Consider the following 24151-nt stretch of genomic DNA (forward strand, 5'->3'; position numbering starts at 1 on the left):
AGACAGGCGAAGAGCCTGGCCAGGTACAAGTTAGCTTCTTATGTTCCATAGGAACAGGCTGCAAGGGTGCTAGAGTGGGCAGCAGCTCTGGTCCATGATGCACAATCCATGGGGAAGCTCTTCCATACAAGCCCCATTGAAATTAATGGGGGACGCTCAAGAACCAACTCTCCTCCTCCCAAGAAGATGCTTTGAGTTTTTAATAAACCACTTAAGATTAGTTCCATTTGCTTGTAAACTTGTGAAGGAGTTTCAGACAAATCCCTTCATCTGGTTAAAATACACGTGATGGGGACAGGGAGGGGGGAACTGCATAAATTAGCCCTTTCCCCCACTGCTGTCATGTCCTCACCAGTACTATGTTCAGTGTACACGGGAAGGGGCCCTACACATGTACTAATGTGCATATCAACAAATGGACATAGAACACCTCCATGGGAGTAGGACCCTGATTGCCCCAGAATCCCCTTTGCCTGGAGGTGCATGTCTAGTGCTGCTTCACACATTCACAAGCAACAGTTGCATGAACTGTTTCTGTTGGGGATGAGATGAGTTAAGCTGTAGGCTTCATGGACAAGGTGGATCTGAGCAGGGATCTAAAGGAAGATAAAACCAGGAAGGGTGTGGTGTGGAAGACGGACCTGTGATCTCTGAACTCAGGACAGCTGACACCCAAGCCACTTGCCTCACCATGTCTCCATGGAACTTCATGAAATGGCTGCAAATTAACACAGATGATGGACAACTGACCTGTTACGCCAGCATACTCTATATGACTACTACAAATTATAATGGAGACAGTGGTTTATCAGATATACAGAGACCAATTACATAACATGATGAGCAAAAGAGTGAACCACAGAAGTGAGGCAGCACAGAAAAGACCATTTACCTGAGCACTTCTGCATATTTTGTATAATTTTGTCTGGTAGTCCTATACACAATCCAATTTACTTGAGAGAATGCACCATATCTGAGCAAACAGAAACCCTAATTCTAAAAAACAACAACACCCAAAAATAGAAACTACGTTCTATTGAATTCGATGGAACTGGCTTCCAAATAAATGTATTTAAGACTGACCTTAATCCTACTGAATCAGATTAAATCTATATAGTTGAATTAAGTAAACTGTAGATTGAGTTGTATGTGTGTCTAGAAACAATGGCCAGACTCCAGCACAGAATTCTGAAATCTCAGTCGGCCAATATTTATGGCTTCACTTTGTCAATAACTGAGACCATCAGGGCACCTTTGTGGAAGACACTGAACACCTTGGAGCAATGTGACTTTTAACCCACCCTTGAGCCAATCTTGAATGGGTTCTGAGCCGTGGCAAGGTGGGGGCTGAGAACTTTGTAACTGAAATAGGAGGTTACCCTTCTTATGTAGTGCACATCAATATCCGTGGATATGGCCTGTCTTATTAGCAATCTCCTGCAATTGGAATCATGCACACAATTTTATTGAAAACTGGCTTGGATGCAAGCTTAGAAGAATTCAGACTTATATGAGTTCAGCAGAAGGGAATGTTTTTATATACATGATACAATGTTTGGATGTTGCTCAACATTCACTCAAGGAAGGCTGGCATGCTCTCCTAGCCTATTGTTTTGCTAGAACTTACAATTTGGATAACAGTGCTGGCATGTAACCTCTTTTTATAATTTTTGCTCTGAACATCTGCATCTGAAGAAGCTTCATATATAACTCAAAGCCTCACTGCTAGCAGTAGTATAACATGCTTTAGTTGGTCCAAAACCAACCATCCTTCTTTCATTTTTTGGTTAGCGTCAACCAATATACCTTACTAAAGGTAGCAAAAGCCCAGGTAATTAAAGAAACATTGAGGCTACAATCCCATACTCAATAGGGGGAGTGAACCCCATTGAACTTATTGAGACTTCTGAGTAGACATGTATAGGATTGCATTCCTTGGCAGAATATATCTTGGCAGAATATATCTGTGGTGAAAGTGGGGGGAAATATATTTGCAAATACTGATAGGTCCATCCCTCTTCCTTTGACAATTTCCATTTAGCAACACCCCTCCCATCTTCCTTTAATAAAGATGAAGGCCTTCTTTTAATGGAATAAGTGGAAACTGTCCAGATTTCATTCAACAACTTGCTTTATTTACTTTGTTTTCCCGCCTTGATTTCTCTTTCTTATTGGCTGAGCCAGTAGCAAACACCCTTCAGCAGGATATGCTGCAATTGGTCAATGGGTTGTTGAGATGCCTGGAAAGGGAGTTAACCCCACAGCTGCTGGGTCACTAGCCAGCACATTAGAGAATTGACCTCCCTCCCACTACAATGTACCTTCTGTCCAGGACGACAGAGAGGTACTAAGTTCGTATTTGGAATGAACAATTAAAAAGCTAAAATGCAATATGCAAATCTCACCAGCCATCTGTCAGGTTCTGCTTGGAGGGAGTCCCTGGCACAGAAGAGTCCAGTCAACCACAGGGTTTAAAGACAGCGAAACTCAGAAGCAGAGTCGGTGTGATGAGATGGGATTACTTTAATATTAACTGAGTCACCAAAAATGAGACAATGTTGTTGGATTGAAGGCCTATGATCAGATAAGCAGGACTTTATTCTATCTTTTTATAATGATATCATTAATGGTTATTTCTCAGAATGCTTTGCCATCTATATGCATTGTTCTGTATAATCACTTAACTGCATGGCTTTAAAAAGCCCTGTGTTGTGCTGAATTACAACATCAGAGTTATGCTCCACCTGCTGGGGTATTTAAATAAGGCAGATTTCATATAGTTTACTGGACATTCACTAACAGTTAGAATGAAAGCATTTAATTAGAGATTACAGTTTCAAGGAGTAAAAAGTGCCGTATTTAGCTACCCAGACTTAAACTATCCCTGGCCAGGCATACATTGGTAGGTGATAATTGTTATAATTCAGATAATTGAGAATGCTTTTCTCAACCAGGTTCTTGTAGATGGTTTGCTTAAAGGACCGTTTGAGATATGTCTTTGGTCTCTCGAGTAATGTGAGTTCACCCTCCACTACTTGGCGAACGAGTTCTTGAATGGAAGGCACACCTTCTTCCTGTAAGCAACAAATGACAAAAGAAAATGTTTAAGATAATAATGAACTTGATTAAAGTGCCCAGAATGGCACCACCATCTTGTGCCCCATCAGTAAAAGTAACGTGCAAAGGATTTCAAGTAGCCCTCAATAAATTTAGGACACACAATGCGTAACATGCTGCACCAGAAAAAGGATTCAAATCTAAGGCAAAAGTCAAACTGGGATTTATTGCTTTGTGTCTTTAGCCAGAGGCTATTTGTTAAGCCTCCCTTTCACCTTCCTTTATCCCCAAGGCCCTGACAGCTAATACAGAGGCAGCTGCTCCCCACATTCCCTAGAAGGCAGGCAGGCAGGCTGATCCTCAAAGTGCTACACTAGTACACGCCCTGCTCACTTCAGTGGGGTTTGTGCTGGTAGAGCACTTTTACTATCAACACTTAAGTAAGCCTGGTACCAGTGGAAGTGGGAAGTGCATCATGGGGCATCCATATGAAAGGGCAATTTCATTCTAAAGATGTTTTCACGTGTGAAACTTAAATCAGTCTAAAATGCAAATGGAAAACCTACATCAGCTAAATCTCCTTTCTTCCCTCCCCTCCCCTCCCCCCAAGCCAAATTTAGATTTTCAGTTTCTTGGGGAAGGGATCTGTTTTTATGTAACTTTGTAAAGCACCATCTAGACCAGGGGTGCACAACCTTTTCAGACCAAAGGGCTTCTGGGTTGGGGCTGCACACATGTATACATACATGCATGCACGCACACACACCATGAGATTCTGATCCAGATTGCTCTTTGCTCACCGCTAGCACTGGCGGGGAACAAGTGCCCTTTTTGAGGATCTCTGTGGGAGAGAGTGGACAGTACAGGCAATGGGGAAAGTGGTGGTGGTGATGGTGGTGGGAATTTGGTGGCAGTGGGATGGGTGGGTGTCAGGGCACCCTTGAGGGGGCACAGTAAAGGCCTTGGAGGGCCACAGGTTGTGCACTCCTGATCTAGACCAATGGGGCAAAACACACACACACACACACAAATAAAATAAGCATTTGTTTTATCTTCCAAACTGTATCCCACAACCACACATGGAACTGATTGGTGCACAAACAGCTCAGATATGACTGGAGTGCTTTGAACACTTGGGTGCTTCCTGAAAAAACATTTATTAAGCAATCCTCCTACCTCATTCATGGATTTTTACAAGAGGTCTAGATGTTGTCACCTTCCACTTGTAACCTTCCCGTATTTTCCTGGTGCTGCTTCTGTCCTTTTTCTTTCCACAAAAAATCCATTAAGGAGGAAAAGGCAAAAGAGCAGCACAGCGCTAGGAGCTCTGTCTGGAAGCACCTTAATCATAGCTCAGAAAGAAATGCTGTGCATGTCTGTGTATTCAGGAGCATATGATTCATACCATCAGCATACTTTCTAGGACTTCCAGCTTGGCGATAAGCTATAGCATAACCAACCACTTGGGGGCAACTGTGTGTTCCCTTAACGTTTGACAGCTGGCTGGCTCTGCTTCATTCGCCATTAAAACCTCTTAAAATACCCTAGACCGTCCTAAAACTGAGGCACAAGACTGCACCAAAAAACAGCCCATCTGAGGCTGTTCTGTCTGGCCCTCAGGATCATGCTGGAGAGAGTAAATCTTCTGCTTGGTGAAGGGGCTGGGAGGCAGCTTCTCTGCCGTGGCTCACGCTGCCAAATCCGTGCCTGAGCCAAGGCAAGCTACAGCATGAGGGGACAAGTAGCATCCTTCAGTGGAACGAGATCCTTTACACCTGCTTCTGTGAGGTGCTATAGATGTGCGGCAGGTTACTGGATCAAGCCATAGAGCTGTTATCACAGAAGCTCATCACCTAACATGGGGAGGCAGACTGGAAAAGTCAGGAGTGCTAAATTTATTTATTCATTTCATTTCTATGCTGCCCCATAGCTGAAGCTCTCTGGGCAGTTCGCAAAAATTAAAACCACAAGATGCAGCATAAAACTATATAAAATATGAAACCTTCAAACCACAACATATCAGTACAACCAGAATAAAACCTAGCAGCAATGCAGAGATTTACAGATTTAAAATACCAGAGCTAAAAGACTAGGAAGCTAAAATGCTAAAATACTAGGAAAATAAAACGTTCTTAAACCTGGTGCCTGACAGAGTACAATGTAGGTGCCAGGCAAACCTCTCTAAGGAGTACATTCCACAGCCGGGGTGGCACAGCAGAAAAGACCCTCTTCCTGGTAGTCAACCACCTCACTTCCTTTGGCAGGGGCTCACGAAGAAGGACCCCAAAAGATGATCTTAGGGTCTGGGCAGGCACATATGGGAGGAGGTGATCCTTCAGATAACCTGGCCCCAAGCTGTTTAGGGCTTTGAATGTTAATTTGTTGTTGTTCAGTCGTTAAGTCGTGTCCGACTCTTTGTGACCCCATGGACCATAGCATGCCAGGCCTTCCTGTCCTCCGCTCTCTCCCGGAGCGTGCTCAAGTTCATATTCATTCCATCGGTGATGCTATCTAGCCATCTCATCCTCTGCCGTCCCCTTCTCCTTTTGCCTTCAATCTTGAATGTTAATACCAGCACTTTGAATTGGGCCCGGAAATGGACTGGCAGCCAGTGCAGCTGGAAAAGTACTGGCGTAATGAGATCTCATTGGCCAGTCCCTGTTAACAATCTTGCTGCTCTATTTTGGAGCAGCTGAAGTTTCCAGACCATTTTCAAAGGCAGCCCCATGTATAACATATTGCAGTAATCCAGATGAGAGGCTATCAGAGCATGCATAACTGTAGCTAGGCTATCTCTGTCCAGATAAGGGTGTAGTTAGTATATCAGCCTAAGCTAAATGTTAGGTGGCATTAAATCTTCCACAGAACATGAAGACAAATGGCAAAGGAATTTGATACTAACGGAAGATGACACAAGGAGAATAAGTGAGGCCAGTGAATACCAACAGTGGAAATCAAAGACACAGGGCTTCTTCGCACAGAGCTTTTATCCTGTTATTGAGATTGGTTACTCACTGAAGTTTGTGGGTCCTTTAGATGATGTTGTTAACCTCCAGGGCATGTCCTGCACTAAATGACCTTTATTCCATTTTTTAAAAGATCGTAGATAATAAGCTATCAAATTACTGCACTCGAGTTCCGCAAAGAGGAAAACCTCCAATAAGAGGAACTAGACCAAAGACCCTTGGAACTAGACAACCTAGCGGCTATATAATGAAATATATGGAAGACTCAGATAAGGGGGAAAGGGGGGGGGCACATGTAAAGGGAGTCTGTCATGATCCTGCATCTAAAACAGAAGCAGAAAGCCCCATTTTAAATGCAGGGTTTTAGGCTGGTGTAGAGATGCTCATGGGACAAATAGCTCGGAACTCCCTGCCTCAGTTTCTAGTACAGTGGGTCATACTGAGCAGGACTGTGCTGAAAAGGAGGAGTCTAGAAGTAAATGAGGGTCAGTAAGTTAAAAATTACACCTGAGGTTGAAGAGGAGGAGAAACCTGAAGCTCTTTATGCACTTAGTAGGTCTTTAGGTTTGCAGAACAAATGTTACATTAAGAAAAAAAATAAAGCTATATAAGGAAGTATGGGTACATTAAAGGTCAAACCTCCCAGATGGTTCTCAGCCCCCTGCCCCTGTGAAGATAGCATGTTTTTTAGATAATGAAGCAGACTGTAGTCTAGGTTTTAGCAAAGCATTTGGGGAAGGGTCCATAGATCAGTATCAAACACATGCTTTGCATGCAGAAGGCCCCAGGTTCAACCCCAACATCCCAGCTGAACAATCTCAGGTAGCAGAAATGGGAACCCCCCCACCCCTCTCTGAGGCCCTGGAGAGCACTGCCAGCCAGAGTAGACGATACAGGATCAGATGGGAAAGCGAGCAGCTGCGTGTGTGTTCATACATATACTATCACCTAAAATTATATACTAAGGGCATAATCCTATGCATGTTTAGATAGAAAAAAGCCCTGCAAGTCCCAGCATCCCCCAGTGAACCATGCTGGCTGGGGAATGCTGGGTGTTGTAGGACTTTTTTTTGTCTAAACATACATAGGATTGTGCCCTAATTAAATTGGATAAATTGTAGGTACGCAACTGGGTGAAGGGGAGTAGCATAAGGAGTTTACTTTTACATTGGAGAAAAGCAGTAGGTGGATTGCTGAAGGATCAGTCTTGGGGCCAAGGAAAGACACTCCCTACCCCAAAGTCTATCACGCTGAGCAGTGGGGAAGGGTTGCTTGAGTTCCCTGCGTTTCAGTGCTTTGGCGACTGATAACTTGTCCTATGTTAATAAACAAAGAACTGGGTCCGTCTGTCCTTTGGCAGATGAATTAGGCATTCAGAGAATGCTGAAGCTTTATACTTTTCTTGTTTAGAATGTTTTTGCAAAATTACACTCTAGTATACAGGTTATTCTCCTTAAATTAGACAGCAGTATATACACACACACCATTGCCCAGTTATTTTTGTGTAATCCAGAAATGAGGATGGAAGACTATTTATGTGAGCATAAATGGGACATCTATACATGATAAATGTATGACTTTTTAAGGAACTGAAGGATGTTCTAGTACAGAAAAAGAAATAAAAGAAACCTTCCACATTTATAAACTGTAAATAGATTCTACGACTGACTTAAACAAAATGGATATGAAGTAACATTATTTGGAGGTTCAGACAATTATTGTAAGATGAGGTATAGAGACATTACCAGCATTGAACACAAAGGTTCTTGGAGGATTAAAATAAATGGATGGTTTAGCTGCCTGGTTGTGGGATACTACTTAAGTTATTAGGCCCTTATGTGCTCATTCTATTTAATTATGGAGTGGCAAGATCACTGATGATTAGAGAGAATTCAGAACAATCTGCTGTAAATCAGGACTGAGAATCAATTCAAACATGCAGATGCAGCATATCATACAGCCCTTCCTAGATTATAATACTTCAGACTACAGGTGGGAATCCTATAGTTTAATCCCCACCCACATGGAAAGCTAGCATGTCAGAAAGAAGGCTGTAACCTAGGTGATTCTCTGTCATTCTAGCTTTCCCAATAAAGGAATCACAAAGTAAAAGCAAATAAAGTAACAGAGAAGGGGGAGTGCAATTGCTATCTGGATGTCAACAAAGCTTTTGACTTTGTCCCACATGACATCCTCCTAAGAGGCTTTGAGAAATGTAAATACTAAGAACAAGCTACACAAAAATAGGTATGCAGTCAACAGAAAAACCACCACAAGAAGACATATTCAGGGGTGCAGAACCTCAGGTCTGGGGCCAAATTCAGCCCTCCTTTGGTCCCCATCAGGCTCCCTGGAGTTCCCCAGATCGCCCTGCCCTCTTCCCCTGATTGTGCCCCTTTCTCCCCAACCACCAACCATTTGGTGGTTTCCCAGCTTTTGTGCAGCCTTTTTTCCATTCTAAATGGACAAAATGTCTCTCCTAAGGCTGAGTTACTGACAAGAAGAGCTTTAAGTTACAATAAGGTGATATTTTTGGTACTTTCCAGCCCCACCCCTTTTGCCTTTGACTCTGCCCACCACTGGAATGCGCCCCCACCCAGCTTCTCCAGAAGGTAATTTAGTACTCCAGTGACTTCTCACGCATGCAACACCTATGATGTACCTGCACAAATTCTGTATGTGAAAGGGCTGCCCAATTCAGTTCAATGGTGGGAGCAGATCAGCATGCACATCACAAACTGGGAATGATGAAGAACATTTCCCATCCTTCTTCTCACACATCACACCACACTGCTCCTTATGCCTGGAATAGCCTCCCCTTTCCCATTCATCTCTGCTGTAAATCCCGCACATTCTGAAGGGATCCCTTAGCTTGAATACACAGTTTGTGTAATGCTGATAAACCCTTATACTGACAGTGTCAGTACTTACAATCCCTCCTTAACTCAAGTTTCTCTTCAACTCTCCTGCACTATCGTACCCTCACCATTTCTGCATTGTGTGTTAATCCCTATTCCTGTATTGAACCTTTTCATGTTTGTCTTAGGGCTGGCCTGGTTGACATATGCAAGTTCACCACTTGATGATTCCAGCATCAAGTAAAGGCTTGCATATATGAATCAGCCAGCACAGGCCAAGCCCCACAAACAAAACTAAATAAACCTTAGAAATAAATAAAAACAAATAAACTTTCATATCATCTCCCATCACCTCAGACAACTGCTTTTCAACAGAGGCAGTTCACACATTCAGCTTGTGTGCAGTTCTGGTTACCCAAAAGGCTATTATAGAGCTGAAAATAGTGTCAAAAAGGACAGTCACAAGGATCAGGGTGATGGAACGTGTGCATCGTGAGGACAGGTTAATGCATTTGGTGCTTTTTCATTTTGAAAACAGGCAACTAAGGGGAGATATGATAGAGGTCTTATGCTAAATCATGCATGGTATGGAGAAAGTAGATAGAGAGAAGTGTGCAGAAATTAGGGTCACCCAATGAAACTGAGTGGCAGTAGATTCAGAATAGATTAAAAAAGTATCTTCATACAATACATAGATGCTACTGTTCCACTAGCTTAGGACCAAACCACATGTTACAAGTGTATTTCAAATAGTAACTATGTGTGTGACCTGAACTGGGACCACAGCATGAAGGATGGATCTATTAATGGTTATTAATCATGATGGCTATATGGGACCTCCAGATTCAGAGACATTGTGGCACTTTCAGAATAGACTTTTATTGTGCAACCATTGTGCCTCAACAGTTGTGCCTCCCACTGCTTCTTCCATCTTTTTTCTTACCACAAAAATCTGTTAAGGAGGGAAAGACAGAACACAAAAAGGCACCAAGCCTTTTGACTGATGGTGCTAGGAGCTCTCTGTCTGGAATCACCCTATGCCTCTAAATACCATTTGCTGGGAAACAGCTGGAGAGGCCTGTTGCCTTCATGGCCCAATGGTGGGCTTCCCAGTAGTACTTGTGGAAAACAGGATGCTGAACTAGATGGGCGTTGGATCTGAGCAGCAGCACTCCTCTTATCATCCTAGGGAGTTACCCGAGGTAAATGCAGGCAGATATTAAATACTAGAGAATATAAAAGAGTAATGGGTGTATGCAGAGTAAAAGCAGGAGTGCCAGAAATAACAGCAGTTCTAAAAGCAGTTGTAAATTATGTACAATATTCTTCTCAAAGTCCATAATTAATGTGGTGGAGCTTTAGATTTTGACAAAGAATAAAGAGGAAAAGAAAACAAACTGGAAGATTAAAGCAAATCCTAAAATGACCAGCAGTGATCAATGCTCACATGATAAAATGCATTTGGCAGCCATTTTCTTTACCTGGTCAGATATTAGGATCTGGCGCAGTTCCTTCTTCAGATCGATAAAGCGATCGTGATAGATGGCCAAGGCCCAAGGTTCCTTCAAGTAGCTGGTTAAAAAATAGAGGAAATGTAGTTACCCAGTGAGCCTCTCATTAGCCACTAATAAAGTATTTACCTGCTTTTTTGCTTTTCTAAATTACAGTTCTGGACCCATCAGGATAGTTTGTTCATAAAATGCCTCCCATAACAGCATGGTCAATCAATTCTTTTAATGGATGTTCCTGATGTACAGCCAGCTTCAGTAATTACATTTAAAGTGGCTTAATTCAGAGCTGTGGCAAGAGCCAGTGAAGAATCCTGATTTTATCAGAATTTAAAAGCCTGAAGACCTGTGAGGAACTGTGTCTCCATTATCTGTCCTCATTTGAGAAAAGCAGATGGCAGGATTAACTGAACTCCTGCATAAACAAATTACATTTGTGTAGACAATGACACAAGTGTTGTTCATCATTAAGGTTTCTGGATTAATAAAGGCCAGAAAAACAGGCCACAACAGTGTTGCAATATGTTCCTTGCACTAGTGCTCTGAAGCGAAATTGAATTTGTCATACAAGGAAATCCTCAGTGTTTATATTCTCCCACAATAAAGAACAAGATCTATGGAAAACTATTTTCTGTACAAATAAATATTTATGTAAGTCAGGAGATAAATGTGAATGCATTGTAAAATAACGCATAGAAAAATGTAAATATCTACTTCGGTAAGGACTTCAATAATACACAGCTAGGTGTTCCAGTGTAACGACAACTGAGTTACTAACAGAGATATTGCTGTCTTTGATGGCCAATTAACACAACCTGTCTGTGCACCTTTCTCCAGTCATCCTCATGGCAAACAAGTCTGAAACCTTCACCAGAACTAGAAGTTGTGATAAGACACCACCCAAACCTTGTGAAGTAGGTGGAGTGTGGGATACAAAAATGCAGCTTTCGTGCAAAGCAAGTGATTCAGGGTGCAATCCTACGCATGTTTAGACAGAAAAAATCCTGCAAGTCCCAGTATCCATGCTGGGAGTTGTAGGGTTTTTTTCTGTCTCAACATGCATAGGATTGCGCCCTCAGAGGATTTGTTCACAAATGGCATTGCTGGATATGGCCAGGAAAAGGAGCCAGAGCAGTCACGCGAATCAGTCCTATCAGATTTTCTTCACGTTTCAAGAATATGTAATTCGTGTCATTTATGGGGGGAGGTATGCATGTACTACATGTGATGGGATTTAGGAGTGTTAGTTATTAGTCCTCAGACTTGGAGAGACTGAATACTGTTGCTTTTATTTGTGATAAAGTTTCAAGTTGATGGAAAATAGAAACCTAGGAGGACCACCTAAATCCAAAAGTGGTTCCGGAAAATACGGGATTTTTAATAATGGATCAAAAACACATGTTAACATTATTTCGTTGAGTTACTGTCCCTCTGTCTTTAATATGCAGTAGCGGTGGAATAGATTTACTCCAGTCATCATCCTTATTTTTTAGATGTCAGAGGACACTGAATTCCTGAAGTTTGAGAACGTGAATTGTAATTTTTTTTTTTTTAACAAGAATGTTATTAGTGACAGCTTATTTGGTTTCACTTGGATTGCTTTGGCTTTAATTTTGATAATCCCCTTTTATTTGCTTCCCTAATTCAATCTGTTGCCAAGTCATGTTGCTTCCCCCTGTACAACTCTACAAAAAAATCTCCCATTCCTCTTGGTTAAAATTCCGGTTCATGATCTGGCCATGTCTCAATCTGACTACTGCAGTCTTCTTCTGCCTGGCCCCCCTGTCAGATGGCCATCTTTCTATCTCTACCCACAATTCTATTGTCTTCTCATAGTCAGACGTATTTGCTAAACCGGGGGGGTGGGGTGGGGAAATCTCTTAGTCCGGGGGCCATATTGTCCCCCAGATCAAGCCTGGCAGGCCGGATGATGTCAAGGGATTGGGGCCATACCCCTCCCTTGACATAATTGGCGCCATTGTTTTCTTTTTCCATGCAGAGAGGTGTGGGGCTCTGGGCCTCTCTCTGCACAGACAGCAACTCTGCTAGTGCTTGCAGGAGCCAGCTCCTGCAAGCTCCAGCTGAATGGCTCCTTCCAACCATACTCATCATGTTCAGATTGGGTGCAATTGGAGTGGGAAGGGACTCGTCCGCGCTTCCAGCAACTGGCTCCTGCGAGCAGCAGCTGAGTCTAGCAGCTCCTTCCCTACCTGCTACAAGCACCTATCCACCCTGCTCGCATCCCAATCCAGATGTGAGCAGTTTGGGAAGGAGGCACTTGGCTGGAGTTGCTTGCCATGCAAAGAGAGGCATGGAGCCCCATGCCTGCAAGCCCCTGCCAAGTGGCACAAGAGAATCCCCAGCTTACCTCCAATCTCTGATAGGAGAGAAGAAAGGGATTCCCTGCTGCACCACAAAGGGATGGGGTTTTGGGAGGGCAGGGGAGGCAGAACCCGCAGAAGGTGCTCAACCCTCCTCAGGCCAGGCTGGGCCCTGACATGGGCCTACTTAGGCCCATAGGCCAAAGGTTGCTCTCCCCAGGACTAAATCACAGTTTAGAGATTGGAAGCACCCTTGTGGACACTCCACTTTCTCCTGCCTTCTCCTTCTCTTTCAGTCTTTTGCACTCCTTTCCCCCTCCCTTTCATGGTCTGAGATAACCACAGTGTGCTCTAATGTCAGAATTGGGCAAACTGTGATTGCCATTAACCATAGCTTGGCTCCAAACCAGTGACTGACGTAGTGTTCCTGATAAGCAGAATTTGCCTGATTCAGACGGCACAGCAAACAAGAGGAATCTCAAATGTAGGAGCACAAGAGGGAAGGGGGAAAGGAGGGCCTGAGCCTGCAGGAATGCTCCCAACCACCAAATTAGCAAGCACTTGCTTTGTATGTGAAAAAAATTATGCTATTAAGAAAAAAATTTAAGAGCCCATTAATTCTGGCACAATGAGCTTTTCTCCTACTCGTCTGTATTGTACTATTTTCAACATTGTATTCAATTACCTGCCTCATGGCCAGTTCACAGATATGGGTAAGCCACGGTGTATATTTTTAAAAATGTGTTGCGGGTCACATTCTCCCTGGTACTGGACATTTAATCTCAACCAGAGTGTAAGTAAAGAACTGACAGGCCCAAGAATGCTGCCATTTGGAGAAGAGGACAAGGGTGAGAGATTGGGGGAAACCACTCGCCCCACCTAGAGACTGAAACCTCTACCTGCAAGAGAAAGAACTATGCCCTCCAGATTAGCAGTAACTTTACTGGGGCAACATTTTCCACATGTGACAGTCCCCCAAGAAGAGTGTGGAGATTCTGATGCTTCGTGGACTTATAAGTGAGATCTAGGGACTCAGGGTGAGAGATCTAGGGACATCTCACTCACAAGTCACACCTTGCTTTGGGGTGTTTTGAAGAAAATAAACTTGATTTTTAAAGCTGGGTCTATCTGACCGGCTAAATATTTCTAAGGTCTGAAAAACCCTAAAGGCCTGTTTGCTTGGGTCTGTGTGCGCACAAGTGCACACACATTCAAGGAACAGTGAGATCTAAAATTGCAGTCTAAAAGCCCACTGAAATAGAAGTGTCTTCAGTTTCTGACAAACAAGGCTCAAAGAGGGGGCCTGATGGATCTCGTTCTACAAAGTATTCCAGAGCCACTGCACCACCACAGAAAAAGCCACCTCATGCTTGGAATAGTACTGAGAACAGGGATTCAGTACTTAATGCCCGGACAGCTTTATGTGGGAATAGGTGGTCCTTAAGGTAATCTGGACCTAGCAGTACAACCAGCAAGGAGGTAACATTTCTTCATGGGCTGCATGCAGCCAGCCTGAGGCTAATAGTTGACCATTCCTGACCTAGGGGTTCATCACATGGAGCTTTTATCCTGAGATGGCTCTCTCTCGGAAGTCTGCAGGCTCTTTAGATGATGTCGGTGTCTCCTGCCATTTTCTCCAGCCTATCTTGTGTTTTCCCCAAATGCAAAAATGTGATATTTTTTCCAGCCCACGGAACAGGAGCGCCATGACCTCCCTGTGAAATTCTCCAATAGCGGAAGAAACCACTGTGTCTGCTTGTTGGGGGCATTTGTTTTCAGTTGTTGGGGACGCAGTCAGGATGAGATTTGACAGGAGAGAAGGCAAGAATCGCCTGCCAATCGCGTCTCCTGCCTCTGCATTTCTCAGTTGGAGGGAGAAGAGGGTAAAATGGCTCCCTGCAACAAAGGGAGACACATCTGATCCCCCACCCCACCAAGCTCAGAAGCAACGTCCTCTGTTGTTTCAGAACACCCTATTAAGTTCAATGGGGCTTACTCCCAAGTAAGCGTGCCAAGGATTGCAGACTTACAGCACAATCTTACATTTTATGACTACTCAGAAGTCAGAGGTTTCCTGGGGGCTGCGAGAAAACAGTACAGCAGAAGTTAAGCTACAAGAACAAGACTCCCCCCCATCCCCTTTGCACACATGCCAGGGAGGGAGGGAGGCACTCCCTCAGTTCAAACCACGTGACTGCCATGTAAAGAAGCCCTTCCTAATCCTGCAAAGAAACCAAAAGCAGGAAGCTCCGGAAAGGATGTGGGGTTTTGCGGGGTTTTTGCTTAATGTAGAAATACCCTTAGAGGAAAAAAAACTAATCTGGGAGGAGGGGGAATCTAACCAAAGATCACAAAGGAATGATTAAAGAACTGTAGCATGAAACAGCAGCTTCCTATGTACATGTGAGCTTCAGGGCATTTCTATACCAACCTAAAATCCTGCATTTAAAGCAGGGCTTTCTGCTTCCGTTTTAAATGCAGGCTCACAATTGATTCCCTTTACATGTGCTTCCTTTCCCCCCTCCCCTTCCCCCCTCCTTCTCCCCGTATCGGAGTCTTCCATTATCTTTCATTGAACTCACTCCTAACTGTTTTCACAGAGGAAACTGAAGCGGAACACAACGGGGTAATTTGATCACTCATTATCTGTGATCTATTTAAAAACGGAACAAAGGGCATTTAGTGCAGGGGATGCCCTGGAGGGTCACGGCAGGGTAACAGCATCATGTAAAGAGCCCGCAATCTTCCATGAAGGAGCAATCTCAATCGCAGGATAAAAGTCCAGTGTGAAGGAGCCCTCAAAGTGTGCACAAAGCTCCAGCACGTGCAAGAGTTTCAGCATTTACATAAATGGAAGGTGCACCTCTGTCATTCAGGGGCGGCCCTAGACTAGCTGCCAGCAACTGGTGCCCTAAGCGAACCATGCAATTTGTGCCCCCACCCCGAACTCCAAGGGCAGATCTAGGCTGAGGTTTCTAGTAAACTGGAAAACCTTTTACTCCTATTTCCCATTTAATGAAGAGGCAACCACCCCCTGATCGTCGGAAGCAGAAATATTATCATTTATAATAAAGCGCGCCCAAAGTGGTTCTTTATGCCAAACGCTGCGTCAGCACAGAGGGTCTGATGAAAACAACAAAGGAGACAAGCACAGCCATCCGCTCTGCAAAGGAACAGACGTCCCCTCTTCAACGCCCGAGGGAGGCCCTGGAAGGAGGGTCCTGGCTGCATCCTTTGGGGCGACGTGGCCAGCAAGGCACCCCCAGCCCCCAGGCTCAGTCCTCCCAGGGCGAAGAAAGTGGCTGCTCTCTGGGGAGCCTCTCACTCCCTGCCTCCAACTGGGAGAAGCAATGGAGCAGGCGGAGGCTCCATGTCGCCTGAGGGGGGACCGGGTCCCAAAGGTGGGTGGGTGGCCTGACTTAGCCCCACCATCCCCAGTCGGTCTCTGGCTCACCTCCACAGCCTCAGTCATATTCCCTCTGTACATGCATGGGAATTGAAATAATGACATCTTTGTTATTCTGTTTGTATTTTCGTTTAATGTGTATTGTTTTCCTCAAATTTGGTGCCCCACTTAACTTGGTGCCTGGGCAATTGCCTAGATCGCCTATAGGGACAGGCTGCCCCTGCTGCCATTTGCAGCTCCTGCATGGATTGTTTCAACTGTTGAGTGCAATAAGTGGGGCAGTTCTGTGCATGCATCCTTCTACCTACTTGGAACCCAAGCCATTAAAGTGAATGGGGAAGTCCATGGGCAGGCATGACTCTTGTGATCATGGATGCTATTGTTCAACCTCTTAGTGGTTACACCAGGGGTGGGCAACTTCAGAGGGGCCCCAAGCCACTTTCCAGCCCCATACCCCCCAGTGGGCCACACTCCTGCTGTACCACCAAACTCAGGATAAACTGAAAACAAGCTAAATGCGTCCTTTTGAAGGCTCTGTGGAGGTTTGCCACTAAAGGCTGGCAGCATGCCACTGTTTTTTTGTGTGTTTTTTTTGCTGCTGTGCTGTCAAATTTGGCGGGGGCCACATGAGAGGACAGGGCCCCCAAATGTGACCTGTGGCCTGCATGTTGTTCATCCCTGGTTTACACTGTTCTGTCTGAGCCTTTGCATCAGATCATTCTGTGATGAGAAGTCACACTGCAGAAGCTAAAAATGCTATTGGCATACTATGGGACAAAGTTAAACTGATACATACTGATGGTCTTTGAGTTTATTCTCTGAACTTTTACTTTTAAAACTTTTTGAGAGCTAGTGTAGTTCAGCAGCTAAACATGGAAAATGTGAACTGGGAAGTCTCTGGTTCATATCCCATCTAAGTTGAACACAATAATCACTATCCCTACACATAATCACTAACTCTCAGCCCCAATCTGCTGTCTCCAATTGGGGATAAAAATTCTGGCATGCCTTGCAGGAATGTTTTGAGGATTACTGAGATAAATGTATATGAACTGTTTTGAACACTCTAAAGTACGGAATAAATGCTAAATATTATTGTGTCGTGTCATCCCCCCCCCCCCCCGGTTTTGACATAGTTTGCATTTAACATTCAAAAAGGACAGGAATATGAAGCATCAAAGCCAAGGTTTTGTCTACCGCATTCTGTTCTGATCGGTTTTATTCTGTTTTAGTTATGTGTACGCTTAGGTGTGCCTTATCTAACATGCCCTTTAGGAATGCATTAATTAATAACCCTCAATGGGAGACGCACAAATAAGTTTAACATTAACTCTCATTTCCTATTTCATAAAAATAGCATTGTGGTTATCCTAAGAAAACAGTATTTTATACATTTTATTAAATTTCAAAGATTACTAAAAATCACATTTAGTGAGTACACATAACACACAGCTATGGAAAACACAATTAAAATTGAATTAATAGGCTGACTTTCTGAAGCCTCTTTGAGACTCGCCAGTGAAGGGATTTGAAGTACAGAGATGGAGTAGGCAAACTATCAGGATAAGTTCAGTGACTCCTCACCCATCTTGAGAACAGCTTCTGGCATATGTACTTACCGTATTTAAAATGTCTCACAGCCCAATGACATGATCAGCCTTCTTAATGGGTTGCCAACATGTGGCATGATAGGACTGAAGTGGCACAGGCAGCAGGCGTTTGTGGCACACCTGGGCAGGCGACAGGAGGGCCTTTAGGCCTAGCTACTGCACATAGAATCAGGCCTACTGTTGGCAGGCTGCTGGGCACAAGAGACTGGGAAATACGTCATCCGTGCATTATTGGATAGTGGCAGATTTTACTTTAAGAAGCCTGGCCCTTGCGAAAGCACAAGCATGAAGGGCTGACAATTCTAACTGAAGTGGGCAAGAGGTTCCAGCAAGCAACTGTGTCACAGGTTGTGAATTTCTAGTCATGCACAAGAACAAGATTCAGTTGGGCTCTTGTGCCCATTGTTCCATCATTTTGTTCCTTTCCATCATTCGGTTCTGTGGGTTCCTTCATTCCCATTGGCCCCCAGTCCCCCATTTCCTTGCTGAAATCACTTTGCTGAAATCACCTTCCAAGCTACAGAGCCCAAGGCTTTGCCAGGGTGCCCCGCCAACCTTACCCCCCAGAAAACCCGACTCCCTGAGCCCTGCTTCTGCTGAAGTGGAGCCTCAATATACAGCAGCTGGAAGCCTTGCCCAAGGCCCCTTCCCCATAGTAGCCCAAAAAACTCCACTGCACACCAGCTTCATCTTCAGGACAATCCACTGGGATCCCTGGAAAGGTCTCCTTCAAACTCTGTCCTATCCGTAGGTCCTTTCCCTACAAATTGTAGCTTCCACCTCTTTTATCTATTTTCCTATTGTGAGATTATGTGGGTGCTTGGAGAGCCTTGCTCTATTTTTGGAGCCAACTTTTGGTTGGAAGCCCAGACACATACATGCAGCCCTTCCCTGGTGTTCCAATGGAAAGGACTATGGCCAGGCTTCTTTGGGGGCCCTCTCCCTTCTTCCAGTTTGGTGGGCTTTTCCATCATACCAAAAGCCTCTAGGGAAGGGGAGGGCAAGCAAAAGTGAGTGGGTGGGCTGGATGACCCCCACCTAGCCCTCTGCAGGCCAAATGATGTCAGGTGCGTGGCCATGCCCACTGATGGTAAAAGTGGTGTGGCCATGCCCCCTAACAACCTTTGGCTCCTGGCGGGCACCTTGGGAGTCAACCAGGAGCCAGCTTCACCTGCCCCGTGCCTTCTCCCATTGGAGACAGGACATGGAGGCAGGCAAAACCTCCCAACTCTGTCAGCAGCTGGAGGAGCACTCTTCCAGCCACTGGCTCAGCTGGGTGGCTTCCCCAAGATGCCAGGGAAGGTGCTGCATGGGCGAAGAAGCATCAGAGACTGTGCTCGCAGGTGGAGGAGTGCTCCTCCAAGTGCCAGCTCAGTCCCAGGCACTTCACCCGCACAGTGGCTTCCCCAATAGTGAAGGTGCCAGGCAGGCACATCCCCCACCTACCCACATTCCCCACTGTTATCTCCAATCTGTGACTGGAGATAATAGCAGGGATTCCTCCAGGGGGAGGGCTTGGAGGACAAGCTCCGCCAGGCTCAGTGGGCCAGATAGGCAACCTCCGCAGGCTGGATCAGGCCTGTGGGCTGGAGGTTGCCTTCCTCTGCTCTAGAGGATTTCCATAAGATAGGAATGGTTCATAACAAAGACCTGGAAGAGGAAGAAAAAAGGACCAGGACAGGTGCCTGAGATGCCAAGGTTTCTGCATATGTATTAGATGAGCTCCCCCTATTGGGAGCTGGCCCACCTTTTCTGTCATTATGACCTGGCATACTAGCTAGCCCCTGGCTATGCACATGTTTCAAATGAAGTGCTACAGAACCCTTCTGCTCTCTCTGTTCTGTTTCCTCTCCCCTCCCCAGTCTCTCTCTCTCTCTCTCTCTCCCCACCCCCCATAAGCCTTAGAATCCCAAGATTCCCAGCCATGATAGTGCTCCTGGAACTGGATTCCAGCCCACTGAGGACAGAACCAGCTGTGGCCTAGTTTTCCCCACCTTTGAGTCCTATGTATGGGGTTGTATAGTCGCTATTTCATCTTCTCCCTCATATGTTAAGGTACATAGGCTTGTCAGCTACATATGAAGTAATTCATTCCCTACTGGAATTCATATAGTGCCTATTAAGGACAAGCTAATCCCCAACATAATCATAGTGTACACCTTTTTCTTCCTCTTGTGTATCCTTGGGGCAGGCAGAAGGTGTTTCAGACTTCAACTCCCAGAAACCTCCCAGCATGGCCAATGGTCAGGAATGCTGGGAACTGAAGTCCAAAACATCTGGAGATCTACTTTCTGCCCACCCTTATTGGTGTAACCAATAAACCAGCTTCCTGTGTGCATATGTGTCACTAGGATAAATCTAAGGCATACTACTGCCAACATGAAAAAGTCCCTTTTATATGTGTATCTCAGATTATGTGCAAGGTTGTACATGAATCTGGAAATGACACACATTAACACTACACTCCTCCTTAACACTCTGGCGCACTGGTGTCTGCTTCCTGGCTCAATAAACTAGAGGCAAAACCACTCGAGGATATGGGAGGACTTGCATTATTAATGTAAAAAAATTAACCTGTTTTGACAGCTGAATTGTATGGTTAAACAGCACACAACAATTCATAGTCACTATACTAAAACAAAATTAAAAAAGCTCTTAAACATCCGATTATAAAACCAACCAATCAAGCCAAAGTGCAAAGCAATAAAACCCATTTTACTCCTCCTCCCAATAATAAAAGGCCCTCCTAACCAGGAAGATCTTAATCCTCACTTCTGCCTTCTTTTTCTCAAAAAATCACTCTTCAGACTACTCACAAAGAATAGAGATGAGAGAATTCTTCTCTGCTCACCTCAGCTTGACTTGAAAATTATCTTTTCCCCCCTACCCCCCCCAAAACAACTTAGAAATTATTGTTCTTCCTGCCAGCCCCCACACCCCCAAAACACATTCCCTTTCCCATTCCCCACAGTGGTGGCAAAGCAGTGATGGTAAAGCAGTGAAGCATTCCAGGAGCAAAGGCATGGTGGCCCTTTCCTTCCATACCTTTCCTCTTGGCAAGCTGCATAGTAGTGTACCAAAGGGGTGGAGGATGGGGGAAATGACAGACATCTCCTCTCCCTGTGCATTGCTGCTACTCCTGCTTACACAGCCCAGGTGAGTAAAGGGAATCCAGCTTGAGAGAACTTGGCCAGTAACTCTAGATAAACATGTGGGTGTTATCTTTGATCCTTCCCTTCCTTGCAGCCCCTGCACAATACTGTCAGCCATTCAATAACCTGGGCCATGTTTCCACGACAACGGAAGGAGAAGCTAATGGAGGAGTACCAGATTTTAAAAAAGGAATCAGCTTTGCTGTGAGCATGGCTCCACAAGCAGATTCTCCGAACCAGTAAAAATAATATGTTCTTCACAGAACATATTTCCTGGCGGGGGTGGGAGTTGGAGTGAAGGTCATCTGTCTGGCAGGGGCTGCTCATCCAATAAGAGAGGCTTCCCCCCTCTCCCTGCTTTCTCCTTTCCTCTGAAAGTCCAGATGCACCTGCATTTCAGGAGCAAGCCTCATTGAGGACAAGGGGAGTTACTTCCATGTAGACACACAGATGCTTGTGCTGGGTGGGGGGAGAACACAAAGACAGAAACTAACCCCCATTTTAACCTGCAGGATCTCATTGACCACAATGGGAGTTACTTCTGAGGAGATGCTAATGGGTTTGTTGTGGGAAATAGAGCAGTAAACACAAAGACGGAAACCAGCCCGCATTTTAACCCACAGGATCTCTATAATGAAGGGCTGAAGTAGTTTCTTCCTAAGGCAATGAACCAAACAAGGGAGAATCGGAGCCTTGAGATCACAGTGTGCCATGTCAGTTGAGGGGGTTCTCTGTAATTTCTGTGGGCATTCAGAGGGCAAGCCTCATTCAGCACATGGGAGGAAACCTCTTGACCGGGGTCAGGGTGAAAGGCACACCCCTGGGCAGGGCTAGCATACCCGAGCTAAATGTGGGGTTGTAGCATACAACTATACCAAGGAGAACCCAATGTAAGGAAAAGAATAGGACTTTAAGCAGTCTCAGGAAATCCGGTTTTTCCCTGATAAGCTCCGGGGTAGCTGCTCGATGGCCATGACATCATCTATCCCTAATGACCTCAACATGCAGCTGGCTTGGAATAAATCACTGGTGGAAACCTGCCCCAGGATTCTACATTTTAAGGGTTGGAAACCCCAAGGCAAACACACAGAGAAAGGCACTTTTTCAGGTACTCTGATCCCAGCCCATTTAGAGCTTCAAGGTCAGCACTTTGAACTGGGCCCCAAAATAGGCTGGTAGCCCTTGCAGCTGTTTAAGAAAAGCATTTATATACCTCCCTCCAGCTAACACCACCGCATGTTGCCCCATCTGTAAGTCCTGTAACACTTCAAAGGCCGGTCTATGTAGAATGTACTGTCGTAATCCAACCCAATTTTAAATCCATATACAGTGTTACATATACTGCAAATGTAGTGCACACTATTTATTTAAGGGATTTTTTATCCCACTCTTTGATTTGTAAGAGCACCAAGGCCTTTAGCATCAAAGTCGTAGCAAAACAGTAACTGTTGTATTGGCCACTCCGACTGTTTTTGCTGTCTTTCTGATGGGTTTATTTTGTTTCCTCAGCCTAATGATGGCCTCCTTTACTCGCATGGACACCTCATGTTGGGAGTTGCAGTGAACAGCTACCAAATGCAAATGTAACACTCAGAACCACCTCCAGGCCTTTCATCTGCTTGATTGGTCATGGGGTACCCAGGAAACAGGCCACACCTGGCCATGCAGCTGCTTGTCAGCCATTCATTCCATTACTTATGAGCCACCAACGATGGGTGTGTGTGCATGCCACTGGCTGTCCTTCCTGAATGGTTAGTGCCCCACTTTTGTCAATCTCCTTGAATTACAGCTGAAAGTCCTGACTTCGCTCCCATCTGGGTGTGTTTCCTTTCAACTTCAATGTGGTGGTGTACAGAGGCCAACTGCCAAAACAGTTATCCTTGTTCCAATATTTCTGGCGCTGACTGTAGTCTGGATCTAACCCACTATTTCTTTCCCATAGTCATTTGCTCATGACTGACTCAAATTTTAGTCATTTTCAAGTTTCTTAATCAAGATTAATTAATACATTTTCAGCATTAGGAAGCTGTAGAGCTGTTTTTCAATTCAGATTTTAATCCCCGGATTTCTAGCTGCTCATTAGGAGTGCAGTTATTAATTTAAAAAATCCAGTAACATAATACATAAAATAAATCTCTAATGCTACCCCGTATTCACTGGCTATTTATATTGATCTATTATATAAGTATAGTTTTAATAGTATGATTCAAGGTTAGAATTTAATTCTATCCGAAAAGGAAAGCTATTAGAGCTTTCATGTATTCCCTCTATTTTATTCTGGCTCTCTTCTTCAAAAATGCACATCTATTTACCTCTAATTAGGGTGCAAAGTGTACTGAGTGGCATTAGGCACATTCAGCTATGCTCACTGCCTCTCTTTTCACAGAAAAGAAAATTGATGGCAATCTTAAGGAAGCTTGCAGGGTAAACTGGAATGTTAAGGTGGAACTCTTTTCAACACAAACATGCCCTGATAATGCTCATGAACAACCAAATTCCACAAATCTGCACATTGTGTTCTGACTTGGAGTAATCAATGCGTGTTCTGACTTGGAGTAATCAATGACCTTGATATTTTGGACGTCTGTGTTACATCTAATCTTCATATTCAGCACCCATCCTGGGTTTCATATAAACCCTGAATTGGCAGGAGGAGCCTGCCTTTTAATGCATACAGTATATTTTACTAGTATTTCAAAAATAACATGAAAGCCACTCAGTGTTTACTCCTATCTTTTGGGATAACTTTGTAATATTTTGTTCTGTGGCATTATAATTACATAACTGAAGATTCTACTACCAGTAGTTATGTTGGCCTATCTAAAAAGATACTGTAAGACGTAAATACCATGCTTTAGTTGGAAATTTGTTATTAATAGCTAGAGTATTATTGGCAAAATACTGGAAGAGTAACTTGCTTCTGAGTTTGGTCAAGTGGCAGAGAAAAATGTGGCAGGTTGCCTTAACAAATAAGGGAACATGTTTTAGGTATCTGTGAGATGGATTAGGCAACTGTTTTTCTGTAACTTAGTCTCCTTTCATTGATTATTAGAACAGAGTTAAATCTGAAGAATATTTAAAACAAGAAGTGTTAGCTATGATTTGATATTATCTTTGAGATATTTTAATTGTATTACGGTACTAGTGGATTACCAGTGTTAACATTTATGGTAAATTTTACTTGATGAACGGAACAATCATAGCCCCCAGAAGGCTGTCCAAATGGATTAGAATGGGGTGGAAAGAACCAGTGGCAGGTCCCAAAACATACAG

General features: G+C 44.3%; 1 protein-coding gene across 1 annotated transcript in view; it reads right to left on the reverse strand.

Moving 5' to 3' along the window:
• Nucleotides 1–2116: 2116 nt before the first annotated feature.
• Nucleotides 2117–24151, reverse strand: part of CFAP61 (cilia and flagella associated protein 61) — a 212286-nt gene continuing 190251 nt past the window's right edge. The window contains exons 26-27 of the mRNA XM_084850737.1: nt 10363–10453; nt 2117–3074 (exon numbers count right to left, since the gene is read on the reverse strand). Coding sequence (XP_084706863.1) covers nt 2874–3074; nt 10363–10453 — 292 coding nt within the window. The 3' untranslated portion in view covers nt 2117–2873. The remainder of the gene's footprint in view (nt 3075–10362; nt 10454–24151) is intronic.

Source organism: Heloderma suspectum, chromosome 4, assembly GCF_057233095.1.
Source record: "Heloderma suspectum isolate Gila_16-S chromosome 4, 16-S_ref, whole genome shotgun sequence".
NCBI classification, from domain to species: Eukaryota; Metazoa; Chordata; class Lepidosauria; order Squamata; family Helodermatidae; genus Heloderma; species Heloderma suspectum.